This window comes from Haliotis rubra, unplaced genomic scaffold (genome assembly GCF_003918875.1).
Source record: "Haliotis rubra isolate DU_JTF1 unplaced genomic scaffold, ASM391887v1 Scf483, whole genome shotgun sequence".
Taxonomy (NCBI): domain Eukaryota; kingdom Metazoa; phylum Mollusca; class Gastropoda; order Lepetellida; family Haliotidae; genus Haliotis; species Haliotis rubra.
The window spans coordinates 287355-304943 of record NW_025767172.1 but is presented as its reverse complement, the minus strand read 5'-3'; the positions used below and the strand labels follow the sequence as shown (position 1 = coordinate 304943).

Here is a 17589-nt window from a genome sequence, read left to right as displayed (position 1 = left end):
TGATGTATGAATATTTGATGACTATGGGTACAATTACCTTTGTGATGTATGAATATTTGATGAGAATGGGTACAGTAACCTTGGTGATGTATCAATACTTGATGACGATTGGTACAGTAACCTTGGTGATGTATGAATATTTGATGACGATGGGTACAGTAACCTTTGTGATGTATGAATATTTGATGACTATGGGTACAGTAACCTTTGTGATGTATCGATATTTGATGTGGATGGGTACTGTAACCTTGGTGATGTATGAATATTTGATGTGGATGGGTACTGTAACCTTGGTGATGTATGTTCGAATCTCCACATGGGTACCATGTGTGAAGCCAATTTCTGGTGTCCCCCGCCCTGATATTGCTAAAAGGTGCGTGAAGCTAAACTCACTCACTAACGCTTGTGTCAGTTGTGAATTGTCAGCTGATTATTTGGGTGTTTTCTATGTTAACTCCACATTATATTTTATATTATCTTTCCCTGCCTCTTGAAGTTACCTCTCAAGTTGTAGTCCCATCGTATACGTATCACGCATCACAATCAATGAGTGAGTGAGTGAGTAGGGTTTTACGCCATTTTTTAGCAATATTCCAGCAATATCACGGCGGGGGACACCAGAAATGGGCTTCACACATTGTACTCATGTGAGGAATCGAATGCTTTAACGACAAGGCTACCCCACCGTCCTCACAAACGATGAGTGGAATTGGTTGCCTAATGTTTTCCTTACAGGTAATTAACTACAGTTATTGCTAAAGATATAATATGTAATTGTTAAGAATTGCTATCACTCGACAGTAATGCATCATTCGTGACTTTCAGACGGTGTTAAATAAGTTGATAGTTAATTCTGTTTCACTGACTTATAATTACCCCTCTATGAATAAATATTCAGGGTGATAATCATATATCTAAAAGCGTATGACAACAGGGGTGACCGGGGATCTTTGCCGTGGTGATATGTCCCTGTATGTCGAGCCATACAGCTTCAGCCTTTTGTTTCCCACAACCCGTGTTGGTTCAGGTAGGTTACCGCGCCTCTGCGTGTGTTTATGAACGCAACCACTATCATCAGTATTTGAAAGCGATTCATAAACATATGAATATTATATGAAGCGTGCTTTAGAAGTGTGTTTTTTTCGCTTTTATTATGAAAATATGCAAGTTAAAAGCTCTAAGAATTTTAAATATTTCTACATTTTAAAGGGGCACAGTTACATCACAATACACGAGTTTGTTAATCACGGAGCCAATCAGCATCTTCTTCTTGTACACAACTGCAACTGATGAGCCCGACACCAGGTGTCCGTCATCAACAAACAGTTCCGTCACCGAGGACACCGTCCCTTCCTTCAGTTTCACCTGCAGGACCTGGAACACGTGACAGCCAAGTCTAGGTCAAAGTCCAATGTGTGTGTTTGTTGTTTGACGCCGCGCTCAGCAATATTCCAGGGCCTAGATTTTCGAAGCTCTCTTAGCGCTAAGATTGTCGTAAGTTAATGTTAATGTATGGCACTTACGACTATCTTAGCGCTTAAAGAGCTTCGAAATTCTAGGCTCAGCTATGTATATAATTGAGTCTGGATCAGACAATCTAATGAGTGACCTCATGCGCATCGATCTATGCAGCTGAGATACGATGACATGTGTCAACAAAATCAGCGAGCCTGACCAGTGACCATCCGATCCCGTTAGTCGCCTCAGACAACAAGCATGGGTTGCTGAAGACCAATTCTATCACGGGTTCAACATGTGGACGTACAAGGTGTGAAAGAAAGAGTCAAAAGAACCACAACAAATGTTCAATTAACAATTGTCCTTTTTTGAAAATAAATGCCCTAGGGCCAAATTAATTTTTTTCAGGAAATGGTTTCCAAAACATCGCTATCCACTTACTGATCTCAAGGAAATACAAACAGTCTACAAGCAACAAACTACGTATAAAAACCTCGACGTCTAAGTGACATTCGTACCTGGGATGGTGCTTCTAAAGAATGATCCACAAAGTGATGAAACAAAAGATGTCCGATAGGATGGAAGGCGATATACAAATCCCCGGATACTGGGTCCTCCATGATATTGTCAGGGAACGAGTGGAAGACATACGACTAGGAAAGAAAGGTGATGCATAAAGGTTGATAGCATTACGACATTGTCATCCCATTTCTTTGTCACCGAGGGGGAGTTATTTAAAAAACAAACATGATCAGCTCACTTCTTCATAAGAATCGTACGACTGTTTCCCTTGAAGTTTATGTTCCACTGATAGAATGCTTCCTACTTTTAACTTAACGCTTAAAACGCGTCTACGTTGTTATGTTACGTGGGTTCGGCACCTTACCAAAACTATGAGGTGGGGAATGGCTCTCTGAAGTCATTGGAGTGAAAGATCATCAACAAAAAGTCTGAGGGCTGTTGAAAATGGACGTGGGCTGTCTGGCGACAAAAAACACAACCCCGCGGCGGTGGGGTAGCCTGATAGTTAAAGCGTCCGCTCGTCACGCCGAAGACCAAGGTTCGATTCTCCACATGGGTACAGTGTGTGAAGCCCATATCTGGTGTCCCCCGCCGTGATATTGCTGGAATATTGCTTAAAACGGCGTAAATCCTTACTCACTCACCCCCGTCTTTCGTGGAGTAAATAATCTAATAACCCAAGCGTTTCCCGGCGAATATGTTTTGTATATAATACGATAAAATGTTTATTACTGTTAATTTATCCGCTATACAACTGATTCATTAGCGTACCTGCTTCAAGGTTAGGGAATTATCGTTCCTTCTCTCGTAGATCTTCAAATCATGTCCCATGCTGCCTGCGACGAAGACGTACCTGAAACACAACGCTGTCGTGGTTAGAGTAGCTAGATGTATGTCTTGCAGTTGACACATATATAGTGTACATCCTATGACGTCAACGGATGACATCATGATACTATGGATGATGTCACATGTTTCCGTAATGGTGAACTAACGTGGTCAGCAGAATGTGGGATTCACACCTAAATCAAACTTGTTCTGAAGTATACTGATCAAAGTTTCAATTTGATTAACTTAGTAAAGCAATGTTATAATGTATAGCATTATTTCTGATAAGATTCAAAGAGAACAGATGTGAACAAGTTACTATATTTGACAAGGCGTCATGAGTAAACTGGAAATTTTAGAACAGCATTATTAAACCCCTACAGTACAGAATATGCCGCCATATAGCTGGAATATTGCTGAGTGCGGCGTAAAACTAAACTCACTCACTCACTCATCACCAATGTTATTACATAATGTCTATTCTGTCATTGTACTGCAACTAAAATATATATGTCAACTCTAATCTGCATTGTCACTGTAAACTAGTCTGTATTAAATAATTTGTATTGATGCGTGCAAATTAGTTAATGTCATATTACAATTAATAATTGTATAATAATTCTCTTTGGCTTCCACGCTGAATTCTTCGGGTACTAATTCCTGGGTTAACTGATTGTTCCAATGTGGAAATCGACATGGATCAACATGCAATGGAGAGATAAACGGCCATTCAATGTAGTGTCATCCCACTGGACAGATTCTTGGGGAGACGATTCTGTACTGCGAGTTCCGGCACTTAAAACTTTTCGAATGCTAAAACTATTTATATGGAGCTGTTAGAAACAACCATAGCACAAAACACTATTAACTATTTGGATAAATTTACCACGGCGAAATATATGTTTGAATTGGAATATCAGTGCTGTATAAGGCTGAGGATGAACTTACTTTCCATCCCGAGACATCTGTATACCGTTGGCCACGGAGATTCCATCTGCTACTGTGCGGTATCCTTTGCCGTCATGGACGCCGACGTCAGACAAAGCCATGAGAGAAATCAGCTCCAGCAAGAGTCCAGCGTTACTTCCGAAAGTGTGGGAGTTAGTGAAGTAGAAGCTGTCATCACCGGTGGCAACGACGTCGTTCATTCTGGCAAGAAACATTACAGCGCCGATAAGTAAGTTCAGTATGGGGAATGTCCTTGATTTCATCAAGTGGTCTGAGGGGCGATGGGGTAGCCTAAAACTTCGCTCGTCACGCCGAAGACCCGGGTTCGATTCCCCACATGAGTACAATGTGTGATGCCCATTTCTGGTGTCCCCCGCCATGCTATTGCTGGAATATTGCTAAAAGCGGGGTAAACCTAAACTGACTCACTGACTCACTCATCAAGTGGTCTTTTAGTCTTTGCCATTGTATAGCATCCCTGAGTTCAAGGACTTTTCGGGGCAGTAGTTACCAGGTCTCCCAAAGGCATTAATTCGCAAATGCAGAGTTGCGTCGCTTGACCGTGGCAGGAACATATGGTCATGTGTTCAAGTCCCAGAGTGGCTCGTGGGTTTCATCAAAGTGGTAAGCGTCCACGAACAGTATCAGCTTTCCTCCAACTACAAGCTGACACGCAGTGATCAAGCGGTGACCAAACATCACTGGTGGCAATGAGCAAATCTCTCTCTTTCTTAACTGTTCTCAAGACGTAAGACTCAATCACAAACTCACCAACTATATGTAAAACTTTCCACATACTTTCTTATTGTTGGATCTCCAAAGTAGGATTTGAGATGTTGAAGAGACAGCTTGGCCACAGACACCAGGAATTTCTCTATTTTCTCCTCTCCATCTCTCTCGTGATTAACAGCATACAGATACAATTTTCCTAAGAACAATATTTCATAAGATCATTCCTCGCACATTTCCTTCACAGTGTGTCACATTGACACATCAAAGCTGGATATAATGTTTAACTTACATATGTAGATCTCCACATCGAATACAATCAAATACCCCATCTCCAAGCAAAACAGTACCATTCAATAAGCCATACGCTTTTGACACTGGTCTTTCATAACCTTTCTTACCCGTGGAAGGAATTCAACCTTCTTTGAAATACAGACCCAGTAAGAACTGTAAGTGTCTCTAAAAAATGATAAGAAATGGAAGTGTCTTCCCATGAAAATTGAAATTATCTGTTAAGAACCGAAAACGTCTCTGGGGACCCGATAAGAAATACAAGAGTCGCTTATGGACTATTATTTATAAGAACCAAAATTTGTTCCTATCTCCTGATAACACCTCTACGTATCACTGAAGCTCCTGGGAACATAAGAAACTAGTGTATTTGAAGAACTGATAAAAATAGAAACTGAAAACATCACTGATGCCTTGCAAACACCTGTCCACCCACCTGTTTTTTTGTCTTCCCACGCACTAATACCATGGGGCTGAAACCTCTCCTTGTCGAACTCCTTGGTGGAAGTCAGGCTCATCTCCTGGACCTCCTTCTTGGGGTTGTTCATGTCGAACAGATAGATTCTGCCCGTGACATTGTTCTCGGAGTAGAACTTGTCATAGGCTGGTGAGTTTCCTTGAAGCCGATATCCCTTGAAACGTTCATATTACTTTCATTCTGCATCAACACAGCCATGCTCGCTCATTACAGTCGCCAACACACTCATACCTTGACTACCTGGATTGGGGTCACAAAGAACTGCTTTCCCAAGTATTTAATTCAAACAAGTTGATCGTAAAAGAGAATAAATCTTGGAAAATAACAAAAGCTTTAAAAACATATGCGTGTCATCTTCTGGTTCATCATCCAGACCTCGTTTTTCCAGCTGGACAAATGTGATCATACCATGACTACCTTAGCGGCTTGGGTTCACAAAAAACTGTTTTTCATTATGTACAAGTTTTTAATAAAACCAATTGATCGTTGAAAAGAATATATCTTGGGAAATACCAAAAACTAAACAAATATCTTCTGCGTCACCATCCATTCCAGACCTCGTTTTTTTCCAACCGGACCATTGTGGTCATCAGGTCGTTCTGTAATACTGCTGGCTCTGAAGCATATATCTCGTATATTTAACATCTCCGTGACTTGAGTCACGTGACTACGTTGTGAACTGGTTGTACCGCATTTCACTTTCTCATTATATAGGGAGTGCTCTTGTTCACCGTAGATCCGTCTACGGTTTGTGTAGCCACATCGTTTCTTCAAAGGCTGATTAATGAGATGGTGTATTTAAATTTCGAAGGTGGTTACTTGCATTAATTTCACGACATTTTCATTCTAAGATTTACACTTACTGATGAAATGAACACGGTACCATTGTCAATCAAGTGCATGTCTTCAGAGCCAATACCTGAAATGATAATAAAAGACTGTATAACATCTAGTCAGTGGAAGCCAAGCCAAGCCATGAAACTTGCCCGTTTTTATGAAACCAAAGTGATTGTGTATATCATTGAATTTTCTTTCACTTTTGACTGTAATGCGATTGACGGTACTCATGAAATACATGGCAAATATGCGGGCCTCGGCCTGCATCCCAAGTACACCGTTGTCAGGCTCCCCATTGTTCTCGGTGCCCTTGACTTGGTACCTCCTGATCTTTTGACGCAGATCAGGAGAGTGCTCTGGTTCTCCATCGGGAGCACAGTCCTTCTAACACACTGGGTAATGCAGAAGGCTGTAGTGTCTACAAATTCTCCGGAAAGTTCTTGGTTTGTTCGACCAGATGTCTCTGGGAGAAGTCCCACTGGTTGTCTGGGCTGCGTGTAGAGGGGACAAGGGTACCAAAGCTGATGATGAGCCGAACGAGTCCGACTGTGCCAGGACCTCCCAACTTCTCTATGCGGCATGCGGCGGGCAGGTGGTGTTGTCATTGTCGACTCCTCAGGAAGAGGAACTGTTTGTACCCCGAGCTGCCTGGAGCTTGGTGCGATGAGACAAGCGTGTAAAAGTAGGATACAATAGCTTACCCATTCCTTGAACCTGGTGGCATGGTCCAGGGTAATGGTTGAAGATGTGTTTGTGGTAATCCAGCTTGAAACTAAAACATACACAAAAAAGGAGTGAATAGTGCTCAGTTTCCACAAGTAGAAAATATGTATTCGACCCAGTCTTTGTGGAGTGATTGTGTAGGGCTTAGGATATTATTTTTGTCACTTAGAGTCAGTTTAATGTGTTGGGAAAACTACCATCTCCTGTTAAAAGAGGTCATGCATCACTTTCTGTGATTGCATTCCTCTCATTCATCGCAGAAGCATTTTGATGGAAATTGTGTGTTTGTTTGAACAAGAACACCTGGTGTCATCCCCGATCTGTCAGTTGTCCATTCATATTTCACCAATACTTATCCTTTACGCCCAAGGAAATCTCTTATCTGTTTGGCAAGTAAAAAAGACTTTATATTATCGGTAGTTAATGTTTAATATATACTCATAGAAACGAATAAACACATGAAAGTACAACTGTTCCTTTATTTATTTCCAGAATTTCAACCACAGTGCAATACATACCCTGTGAAGAAACCTGACAAAGAATAAAGGAACACTTGTACAAAATGTACTTTCAAGTGTCCCTTATTTGTTTCCATGAGTATATACAATCATTGTCGCAGTGCTGACATTAACTGATGAGATGGTTGCCAGGTTGATTCCCTTCAGTGAAACACAACGTTATGGATCAGTACTAACTAGTCATTTAATCCAGGATTAAAGCTCAGTCGGTGATGACATCTTGGCACAGACTGGGGAAGTAACTCTGCACAGTTAAATGCGGCACCCAACTCACTGGAAATTTTTGGCAGTGAGGCACATGCTAACCCATTTCGCTAACCCATGGTGGTATAATTCGGACTAGTTAAGCGACATCAAATCCATTTGATAGTTGGGGACGTGCCTAGGTTGGCCATCAACTTCAGTGTGATCGGCTGCCGTTGTAACAACACCCACACGACAATGAAGTATCTTAAAATCTAAATGCTCTGAAGGTGGGCCTTACCCATTTGTAGGATAGGTGGGCTCCTCGTTAACTCTGGCTTCAAATTTGATGTCTCTGTAGTGTGGATGGAGGTTTGATATGGACAGCTTGAATGAGTGAGTATGGTTTTACGCCGCTCTTAGCAGTGTTGCAGCAATATCACGGCGGTGGACACCAGAAATGAGCTTCATACATTGTCCCATGTGGGGAATCGAACCCTGGTCTTTGGCCTGACGAGCGAACGCTTTAACCACTACGCTACCCCAACGCCCCGTCACTATATGGCTGGAATAATGCCAATGTGACGTAAAGCCGAACTCAACTTAACCCCACCGCCCGACAGCTCGAGAAATACTTACCAGAGCTTTACGGCGTGTTGAAGCACCAGCAGCGCCAGTACACTGATCACTATAGTCTTCATGTACATCTTGAACCTGGAAGAAAAGACGTTTCTGTTCAACCGCGCATACATGTCATAATACCAGTTTAGCTGTCCTGTGTATACAGTTTTGTAAGCCAAAACAGGAAGAGGTTTCGTTGGGTCCGCCATTTTGTTTTCATAAAACCGGAGGTTTTCTTTTTGTATCCAGATCCTTTTTCTGCTGTTACTTTCGGTGAAATAAAGTGTAGGATTTAGGGTTAAGTGACTGAAGGTGAGATTGATATAGCGTTTTCACATTAGGTTCTGATTTGTTGCTTTGAAAGAGATATGCATGGAACATTAGCCGAAATTTAATGTTTTACCTTAGTTTTTTACTCATAACTGAAAACATATTATGAACAACGGAGGGGATGCTATAACAGCAGCTATGTGTAATCAACACTGGATGTTACTCAAGGTACAATATGACAATCGCTGATTGGATGGATTGGTCAGGCTCGCTGACTTGGTTTACACATGTCATCGTATCACAGTTGCGTGGATCGATACTCATGATCTTGATCACTGGATTGTCTGTTCCAGACTCGATTATTTACAGACCGCCGCCGTGCTGCTTGAATATTGCTGAGTGCGGCGTTAAACAACAAACAAATTGTTGCAGCCTTATCATTTGCATCCTGCCATCATACAACTGGAATAAAAGCAGCGTAAAACTAAACTCACTCATTCACTCACTAGCATATATCAAAATTCTGTCAATCTGTTACATCTTTAAAATGACATCCAGTTATATTTAACATACTCACGGTTATGCTTCATGTATGAGATATATTCCCTTAACATCCAAAACTGGAAAGTATGAACTATAAATATAAATATTTACAGAAATGAGCAACCATGACAGCTGACGACGGATTGGTTATATTGTATAGGTACAGATTTCTACATTGGTGGTATTAATTTTTGCATTCTCAAACACCTCCTCGTTTTTCAGTGAACCTTAGGATACTGTGCGGTCATCCCAACATAGCCTTGAGATGGACCAATCATTTTTACCATGTATGGGTATACATATTGGCAATCCCCAGCAGTTCTGCCATTTGTCTCAGTTCATGAGAGAGGTCCAAGACGTCAAAGAAGAAGATGCCGTTAATACCACCCCCGAGGCTCAGAGCAGCTAACTTCCAGTGACACTTGAGGCGGATCAGAAGAAGGGGAACAGACCAACGTTGTAACTCTGGCCCTCTTGGAGGAGCAGGCCCGTCAGGTGCTCAGAGAAAGAACAGTATGGATGAAACTGAGACGGGTCAAACTGGGACATTACGACACTCTGATGCAGGAGTTAATGTGAGAGTCGCCTGGGGACCTCAAAGCCTACCTCAGAATCGGACCACCCATGTTCCGAGAGATGCTCGAGAGGCTGACTCTAGGCCTAAAAACCGCACCACAACTGCACGATCACCGTACTTTCTCCGCTCAGCCTCCGGAGGGATGCCGCAAGTAAGGACTCCCTACGATGTCGGTGCAGTAGCTGCGGAGACCGTACGAGCTCCGTAAGATCTCCGTAAGATCTTCGTACGAATTCTGTGCAGCCTCCATGCAGGACTGCCTCGGCCTGTCCCCAAGGAAATTGCAAGATGCCCGTAGACAATGTGAAGACAAACGTCGTAGCCCGCGGTCACCAACGATGCCTAAACAATCGTACCGAAAATCGTAGACTACTTTATCGTAGGGAACCCGTGGCAGATGGTGATCCATATCTTAACGCCGCAGTCAGTAATATTCCAGCTATATGGCGGAGGTCTGTAAATAATCGAGTCTGGACCAGACCAGCTTTAATCCAGTGATCAACAGCATGAGCATCGATCTATGCAATTGGGATACGATGAAATATGTCAGCCAAACAAAATACTCCCAAGCACCGTCCAAATAGTCGAAGCAACGATATATACTGCAAAAATTAGTTTATGCTGCAAAATTGGCAGCATTAGGTTTCTTGTAACGGAGTACTTTGAGTATAAAAAAAACAACCACATCGTCTTAAAACTACCCTTAAAGGGCCACTGATCCAGAGCAATGACCGTGGACTGGTTGTTGCTTTTGTTATTGTTTTTCTCCAGTGAGTACCCGGATGATATCCCCAGAATTATTGACTGGTTCGTTACCTCTGCTGCGCCACCCCCATGCGCACTTGACACACTCCGACGCAGTGATGACTTAGCATAACATCACTGCCACGGGCTAATTTGCATATCACGTGACCGGACTTTTCTCTTGTTTGTAAACAAACGCGCATATTCATAATAAGAAGAGACTGGCCTTACGCAAGTTTTTCGGCGCGCTCTTCACAATGTTTTACATTGTTAGATATATATTCTTCCACAACTGCGACAATAACATTTATGACAGTACATTTTTAGATCTCAAACTGGATGCATCGTTTGCTCTCTGTTGGCTTCGATGACAGCACGTGGAACCGTACAAACTATGTAAACAAAGTATCGCTACGCAAATCGAAATAGTGTTACATGTTTTAGGATATTTTACTAAACCATTCTAACAAAGATGTTTAATTAAATGTGTAGACTCGTCAAAAATAAAAGAGTTAAGGAATATGTACATTATATTGAATGAACGGTGCAAGATGTGACGAATCGTCACATCTTTCTGGCCTGTGGCAGAGGTGCTATGCTGGCTTGCCGCATGGAACACTGGGTAGGAGAGTGGCGCAATTGATAGTATAAGTACAGACTGATCAACAAAGATGAACTCTTTTTTACTCGATAATCTTATGTTGATTTTGTTGTAAAATTATGTAGACCTTAATGATAAAATTTGGTTTCTTATATACTTTAAACATATTCACTTTGATCAACATTTCACATTACTGTATAGTCCCATTGGTCACCCAAGATAGCCCACCTGGCAACTAATTGCATGATGTCCGCCATACTTTAAAAAAGTAATTTAGTTAGCCAATAGCTCGTCAGCGCAATCAAATTGTTTAATAAAATGACAACAAATGCACGTGCGAAAATGAGAGGGAAACTCAAACGTCTATCATCCAATATGTCACTATCTGATGTTTTATCTTGGTAAGAATAATTTTAAAAACGAGTACAAATATTTTTTAAAGAAACACATTCATTCAGTGTAATGTGCTAGCCAATCAGATCGTCGGAGGTAGTGAAGTCAAGCGCTGACGAGCTAGTTTTGTACACTTCCGGCACAGCAACTCGGTCTTTGGCGATTTAATAAAAAACATCAAATGCATCCCCACGGAAAGCCCATGTAAATGCCTCCTACATACACCGGAGATATGGACAAAAGCTTTTGATACTTGTGAGACGTTTAAAATACGATATATTCATTGACATGTGCGTAATTGTCCGGTTTTCGGTCATGTCACCGTATTTCTGTGATGAACCTTTATGTATTATATAGTAGGGGGTGTTGATACTAAACCGGGGCCTAGTGTATCGATTTTCTGACTCGCAGTGGGGGCCTGTGGGATTATGGACTGTCTGTATAATCGAGTCTGTTACTGTCGTCAACGGAAACGGTAATGTCGTAAAAGTTTCTCGGGAAGTTATTTCCGGGTCCATTTAGGCTCACAGATGTAGTTTTGAGAGTTTAAGGTACTTTACAGTATACGTAAATGAACTTGCATGCAAAGATGTGTCGCAAATGTTCCAATCAGCACTACTTGAGGCGTTCCAAAATGCATTGCACGTGTCACTGTCAGTAGGCGATACATGATTATGACGATTCATTTTGTGTAAGCGTATAGATTTCCAAGATAGACAGCACAGGCAGAAATGGAACACCGTTTCAGACTGCTGAATACACCAGCTGACATCCTATCAAACTCTGCTTCAATTAAACATTCGTTAGTGGGTCTCCGGATGCCAATCCCAGACAAATTCCCCTGCACTTCCCCACCACACACAGACTCACACCATACCTTTCGCTTAGTTCATTATAAGTATAAGCACCTACCAGTGATAGAAAGGTCCTCCTAGCTATAAATCCCAGAGATAGTGTTTCGTTGTGTCATGCTAAGGCGAAAACGCCGTACCCTGGCCCCTACAAGTAGATTGAGTGGCCGTGGTCGTTTGTAAACTGCAAATCATCATGGGACCTCAAATCCTTTGATGACTCGACAAAACACCATTCAGACAATATACCCGCGGAGATAGACTAACGCTTAGTCTCTGAATACGTGTACATCATTCTGATAGTAACATTTACATTGAAAAGGAGCCTCAGTAAAATGAGAACTTCAGATAGACTTGTTTTATTTAGGGCTTTAGCATTACAGGGAGGGAGAGGCAGTAGGTAGCCTTGCTTAGAGCCTGTACTGAATGAGCACTGAGCCGATGGATGTATAGTAATGCTATTCTTCGAAGAGGCAAGTTTTAAGTCTTTACAAGCGGACAGTTTAAGGACCCAAGTCCGTAATTTATTTTTTCAGAAATCATCATTTAAACTATTAATTTTTACCTTAGAGACTTGTGCAAGTCTAGGCAGTAGGGAAAATAATGTGGTTCAGGGACTGTGAGACAGACTACCCCTGGGACTGCGTTAAGCGACAATCAAGGTAACACTACAAGCCGCAAAACTCGACCCGCTCATGACGTTAGTGGCACAGCTAAGAATCAACTCTCCTGTATTTTGTCGACTTCGTATGGGCCCGAATTACGGCCGTTTCACTCTTTTGCTTGCTACAAGAGTACATTTTATATCGGATGGTCGGGCTCTGTGACGTTTTTGATTACTCTTGACGCGGTTGATTACTCGATTACCCTGTGACGTGGTTGGTTACTCTGTGACGTAGTTTAATACTCTGTAACATGGTTGCTTACTCGATGACGGTTGCAGTTACTTTGATAGCACGAATCGATGCTCATTATTTCAGTCATTGGTTTAATTGAACCAAGCAGGAAACAAAAACTATCATATTCTAACGTCTGTCGCTGAGACGCCGACTGGGGTCGAACCACCGACAGACGCTGTCTATCGAAGACCAGGGATTAGATCTCTCCTACTATCGGTTTATATCAATATTTGTATACCACAAAAAGTCACAGACAAATCAAACTTTGCACTACCGTTTACCTTGATATCAGCACGTATACGTTTTCGGAACCTGTTTTATCATTTCTGTGCCTAGTTCTCGAATGAGTCCCAGTTGTGCTGATTCATTGCTGTACACTTATCAGTTGTCTTATTTATATCGTATAGGGTCGAGATGACCTTGTCATCGTTTCCTTTCAACAAATAAGAAACGGTTGTACCCCATGCACGTCCGTCCCACGCAGGTAAAGACATGGGTGAAAGTTCAAGGTTAGAGAAGGTCCCCACTCACCAGCAGCCTATTCTGTCCTGTGAGTTGCCTACATGATCAGATGATGTCAGTCATAGGTTTGTCTGGTACACATTCTATGGGTCTATAGTCCGTTTGGATCAAAAGCGGACCGATGAATTGCAATGCAACTCGAAAACTAAAAAACATATAATACTCAATGAAACGTTGATCATAATCAAAACATCAGACCAACTCTGTGGTTTGTTTGCAGAATTTATGTTCTAAAATTAAAAAAGTTGTTTAACAAACTATCATTAACATTTTGACACTGTTCACTATATGTTACGAGGGAGGAGTGCAGAGAAAGGGACATCCAGGTGTTAGAGAAGCACGTGCACAAGTGCCCACCAAGTTATTGATTCATTAACCTGTGCTGTGCCATCTCCATCCTTTCTCGCACACATGGCTGTCTCTTTCTCTGCACTCCCCCCTCGTAACAAATAGTGAACTGTGTCAAAATTTTAATGATAGTTTGTTAAACAACTTTTTTATTTTTAGAATATAAATTCTGCAAAAAACTCACAGAGTTGGTCGGACGTTTTAATTATGATCAGCGTTTCATTGAGTATTATATGTTTATTAGTTTTCGAGTTAGATTGCAATTCATCTGTCCGATTTTGAGCCAAACGGACTATAGACCGCCGTCACATACCTGTGTTAGATCGGAATAATGCTCAATGATGAAACAACCTTGTCTTGATTCAATGGGTTCTGTGAGGTTATTTTCAAGTAGACATGTACGTGTGCACTCGGTATCACCCTGAACGCGACTGGCGTCTAACGGTCTTTTCCAACAGCCGATATACGTCACATCTGCATGAATTACGTGACATATACCGTCACACATACCGTCTCATAGTCCCTGAACCGCATTATTTTCCCACCAGGTTACCCCGCCGCCCCTTCATACTGAGAGTGTAGAGAATCACAGATATGGGACGTAGAGAAGCGTGTGATTTACTTCTGCGTACACCCGTGCCCATGGTGTCAATATCTGGGTTGTCTTGTGGAGATGCGATTATTTACAGACGGTCACCATATAACTGGAATTAGCTGAGCGAAACGCCCAACAACAAACAAATATAACAATCAAACATCCGAGTCAGTGAGTGAGTTTAGTTTTAAGCCGCTTTTAGCAGTGTTACAGCAATATCAAGGCGAGGACACCAGAAATGGGCTTCACTCATTGTACCCATGTGGGGAATCAAACCCGGCTTTTCGGCGTGACTAGCGAAAGCTTTATCCACTAGGCTACCCCACTGCTCCACCTGTGAAGATGCTACAATACATCTATGCCCCAAACGAACCATGGATCATGTAATATATGTTAACTTATATCTGTCATGTGGATAGTTGGTTTCGTCGTGACGAGCGAACGCTTTAACCACCCCACCGCCCCAAACGTCCGGGTGAAAGGACGGAGGTGTCACTGTTTGAAAGGTGTGCAAATGGCAGAGAATACATTTCTCAGGACCATTTGCTATCATTCATAGTTGCCAGTAAAAGGAAATACTTGACTTAGAGGATGGGAGCTGAAGCTTCGTAATGTTGATGATGGTGAGAAAACCCTTCACTGGCCCTGGAGGGATGACGCGGAGAGCCCTTCGATGGGTGACCGTGTGTGACAGCTTGACTCCTGAAAGTTTCTTGGACTTCAGTCCTGCCCCACAACGAAGCACATGTTATCCATGTGGTCTCACCTTAGGCAAGTGAGTTAGTTCAAAATTGCCTCTGTTCACCCAGCAGAAAATGGGTACCCGGTGAAATAAGTCATGAGACTATTAACCTTCTAGCGCCTTACAGGCAGCTTGGGTTCTCCAGAGTAATCATGATCAGATTGTGCGCCTTGAGCAGGATATCTAGCCTGGAAAAGGCGTGTTGTAGATATTCTCATTATTATTACATCATCTTGGTTATGTGTGTTGGCTCCTAGGGCCTGGTTGACAACCGTAGAGGATACATGGTAGAATACCGGTGATGATTTCCGAATGGAATAGGTCCTGGGTTTTATTTAGCTGTACACTGATGTATCCATATACATATAAAGAAGGATGGATATCAGTGTATCGCTTTTGATGAGGATGGGTACAGGAACGTTGGTGATGTATCAATATTTGATGACAGCCTACCTTGTGATGTATGAGATGAGGATACATAGTGAATACCTTGGTGATGATTGCCGAATGGAAAGGAGACAGGTTTTGATTTACCTTGGTGATGTATGAATATTTGTACGATGGGTACTGGTGTATGTATGAATATTGTATCAGTAACCTTGGACGATCGATGGGTACAGTAACCTTCAGGATGTATGAATATTTGATGAGGATGGGTACAGTAACCTTGGTGATGTTTGAATATTTGATGATGGGTACAGTAACCTTGGTATGTATCAATATTTGACCTTGGTGATGTATCAATATTTGATGACGATGGGTACAGTAACCTTGGTGATGTATCAATATTTGATGACGATGGGTACAGTAACCTTGGTGATGTATCAATATTTGATGACGATGGGTACAGTAACCTTGGTGATGTATCAATATTTGATGACGATGGGTACAGTAACCTTGGTGATGTATCAATATTTGATGACGATGGGTACAGTAACCTTGGTGATGTATCAATATTTGATGAGGATGGGTACAGTAACCTTGGTGATGTATCAATATTTGATGAGGATGGGTACAGTAACCTTGGTGATGTATGAATATTTGATGACGATGGGTACAGGTACAGTAACCCTTGGTGATGTATCAATATTTGATGACGATGGGTATGTATGAACCTTTGATGTATCAATATTTGATGACGATGGGTATGATGTATGAATATTTGATGTGGATGGGTACAGTGATGTACAGTAACCTTGGTGATGTATCAATATTTGATGAGGATGGGTACAGTAACCTTGGTGATGTATCAATATTTGATGAGGATGGGTACAGTAACCTTGGTGATGTATGAATATTTGATGACGATGGGTACAGTAACCTTGGTGATGTATCAATATTTGATGAGGATGGGTACAGTAACCTTGGTGATGTATCAATATTTGATGAGGATGGGTACAGTAACCTTGGTGATGTATGAATATTTGATGACGATGGGTACAGTAACCTTGGTGATGTATCGATGGGTATTTGATGAGGATGGGTACAAGTAACCTTGGTGATGTATCAATATTTGATGACGATGGGTACAGTAACCTTGGTGATGTATCAATATTTGATGACGATGGGTACAGTAACCTTGGTGATGTATCAATATTTGATGACGATGGGTACAACCTAATGTAACGATGGGTACACAGTAACCTGGTGATGTATTTGATGACGATGGGTACAGTAACTTTGATGACGATGGATGTACAGTAACCTTGGTGATGTATCAATATTTGATGACGATGGGTACAGTAACCTTGGTGATGTATCAATATTTGATGAGGATGGGTACAGTAACCTTGGTGATGTATCAATATTTGATGAGGATGGGTACAGTAACCTTGGTGATGTATGAATATTTGATGACGATGTGTACAGTAACCTTGGTGATGTATGAATATTTGATGACGATGGGTACAGTAACCTTGGTGATGTATGAATATTTGATGACGATGGGTACAGTAACCTTTGGTGATGTATGAATATTTGATGAGGATGGGTACAGTAACCTTGGTGATGTATGAATATTTGATGAGAATGGGTACAGTAACCTTGGTGATGTATGTTCGAATCTCCACATGGGTACCATGTGAAAACAATTCTGGTGTCCCCGCCCTGATATTGCTAAAAGGTGCGTGAAGCTAAACTCATTCACTCACGCTTGTGTCAGTTGTGAATTGTCAGCTGATTATTTGGGTGTTTTCTACTTTAACTCCCCATTATATTATATATTATCTTTCCCTCTTTTCCTCTTTGGAGCGGCCTCTCAAGTTACCCATCGTATACGCCCGCATTTTTAGCAATAGTTCCACGCCGCATTCAGCATATTCCAGCAATATCACGGCGGGGGACACCAGCCATGGACTTCACACATTGT

At 41.8% G+C, this 17589-nt stretch overlaps 1 protein-coding gene across 3 annotated transcripts; it reads right to left on the bottom strand.

Moving 5' to 3' along the window:
* Positions 1 to 1117: 1117 nt before the first annotated feature.
* LOC124291142 (serum paraoxonase/arylesterase 1-like) lies at positions 1118 to 13606 on the bottom strand. Of its 3 annotated transcripts, none has more exons than XM_046728059.1 (10): positions 13546 to 13606; positions 8155 to 8229; positions 6793 to 6863; positions 6118 to 6173; positions 5213 to 5408; positions 4555 to 4684; positions 3757 to 3957; positions 2752 to 2833; positions 1977 to 2111; positions 1118 to 1374 (listed from the first exon to the last, which is right to left on the bottom strand). In XM_046728059.1, exons 2-10 carry the CDS (start codon positions 8220 to 8222, stop codon positions 1204 to 1206), a joined length of 1110 nt encoding a protein of 369 aa, XP_046584015.1. In that variant the 5' UTR covers positions 8223 to 8229; positions 13546 to 13606; the 3' UTR covers positions 1118 to 1203. The 3 variants fall into 3 exon arrangements, with proteins under 3 accessions (XP_046584015.1, XP_046584016.1, XP_046584014.1); XM_046728060.1 differs by lacking the exon at positions 13546 to 13606 and adding an exon at positions 13296 to 13367; XM_046728058.1 differs by lacking the exon at positions 13546 to 13606 and adding an exon at positions 12177 to 12214 and having other exon boundaries at positions 1119 to 1374.
* Between the last annotated feature and the right edge of the window lie 3983 nt (positions 13607 to 17589).

Coding starts and splice junctions, on each gene's coding strand:
- LOC124291142 (XM_046728059.1), bottom strand. CDS start 8,222: ATGTACATGAAGACTATAGTGATCAGTGTACTGGCGCTGCTGGTGCTT. Junction 5,409..6,117: donor GTACCGTGTTCATTTCATCA/GTAAGTGTAAAT, acceptor GAACGTTTCAAG/GGATATCGGCTTCAAGGAAA. Junction 2,112..2,751: donor ATTCCCTAACCTTGAAGCAG/GTACGCTAATGA, acceptor TTTCTTTCCTAG/TCGTATGTCTTCCACTCGTT.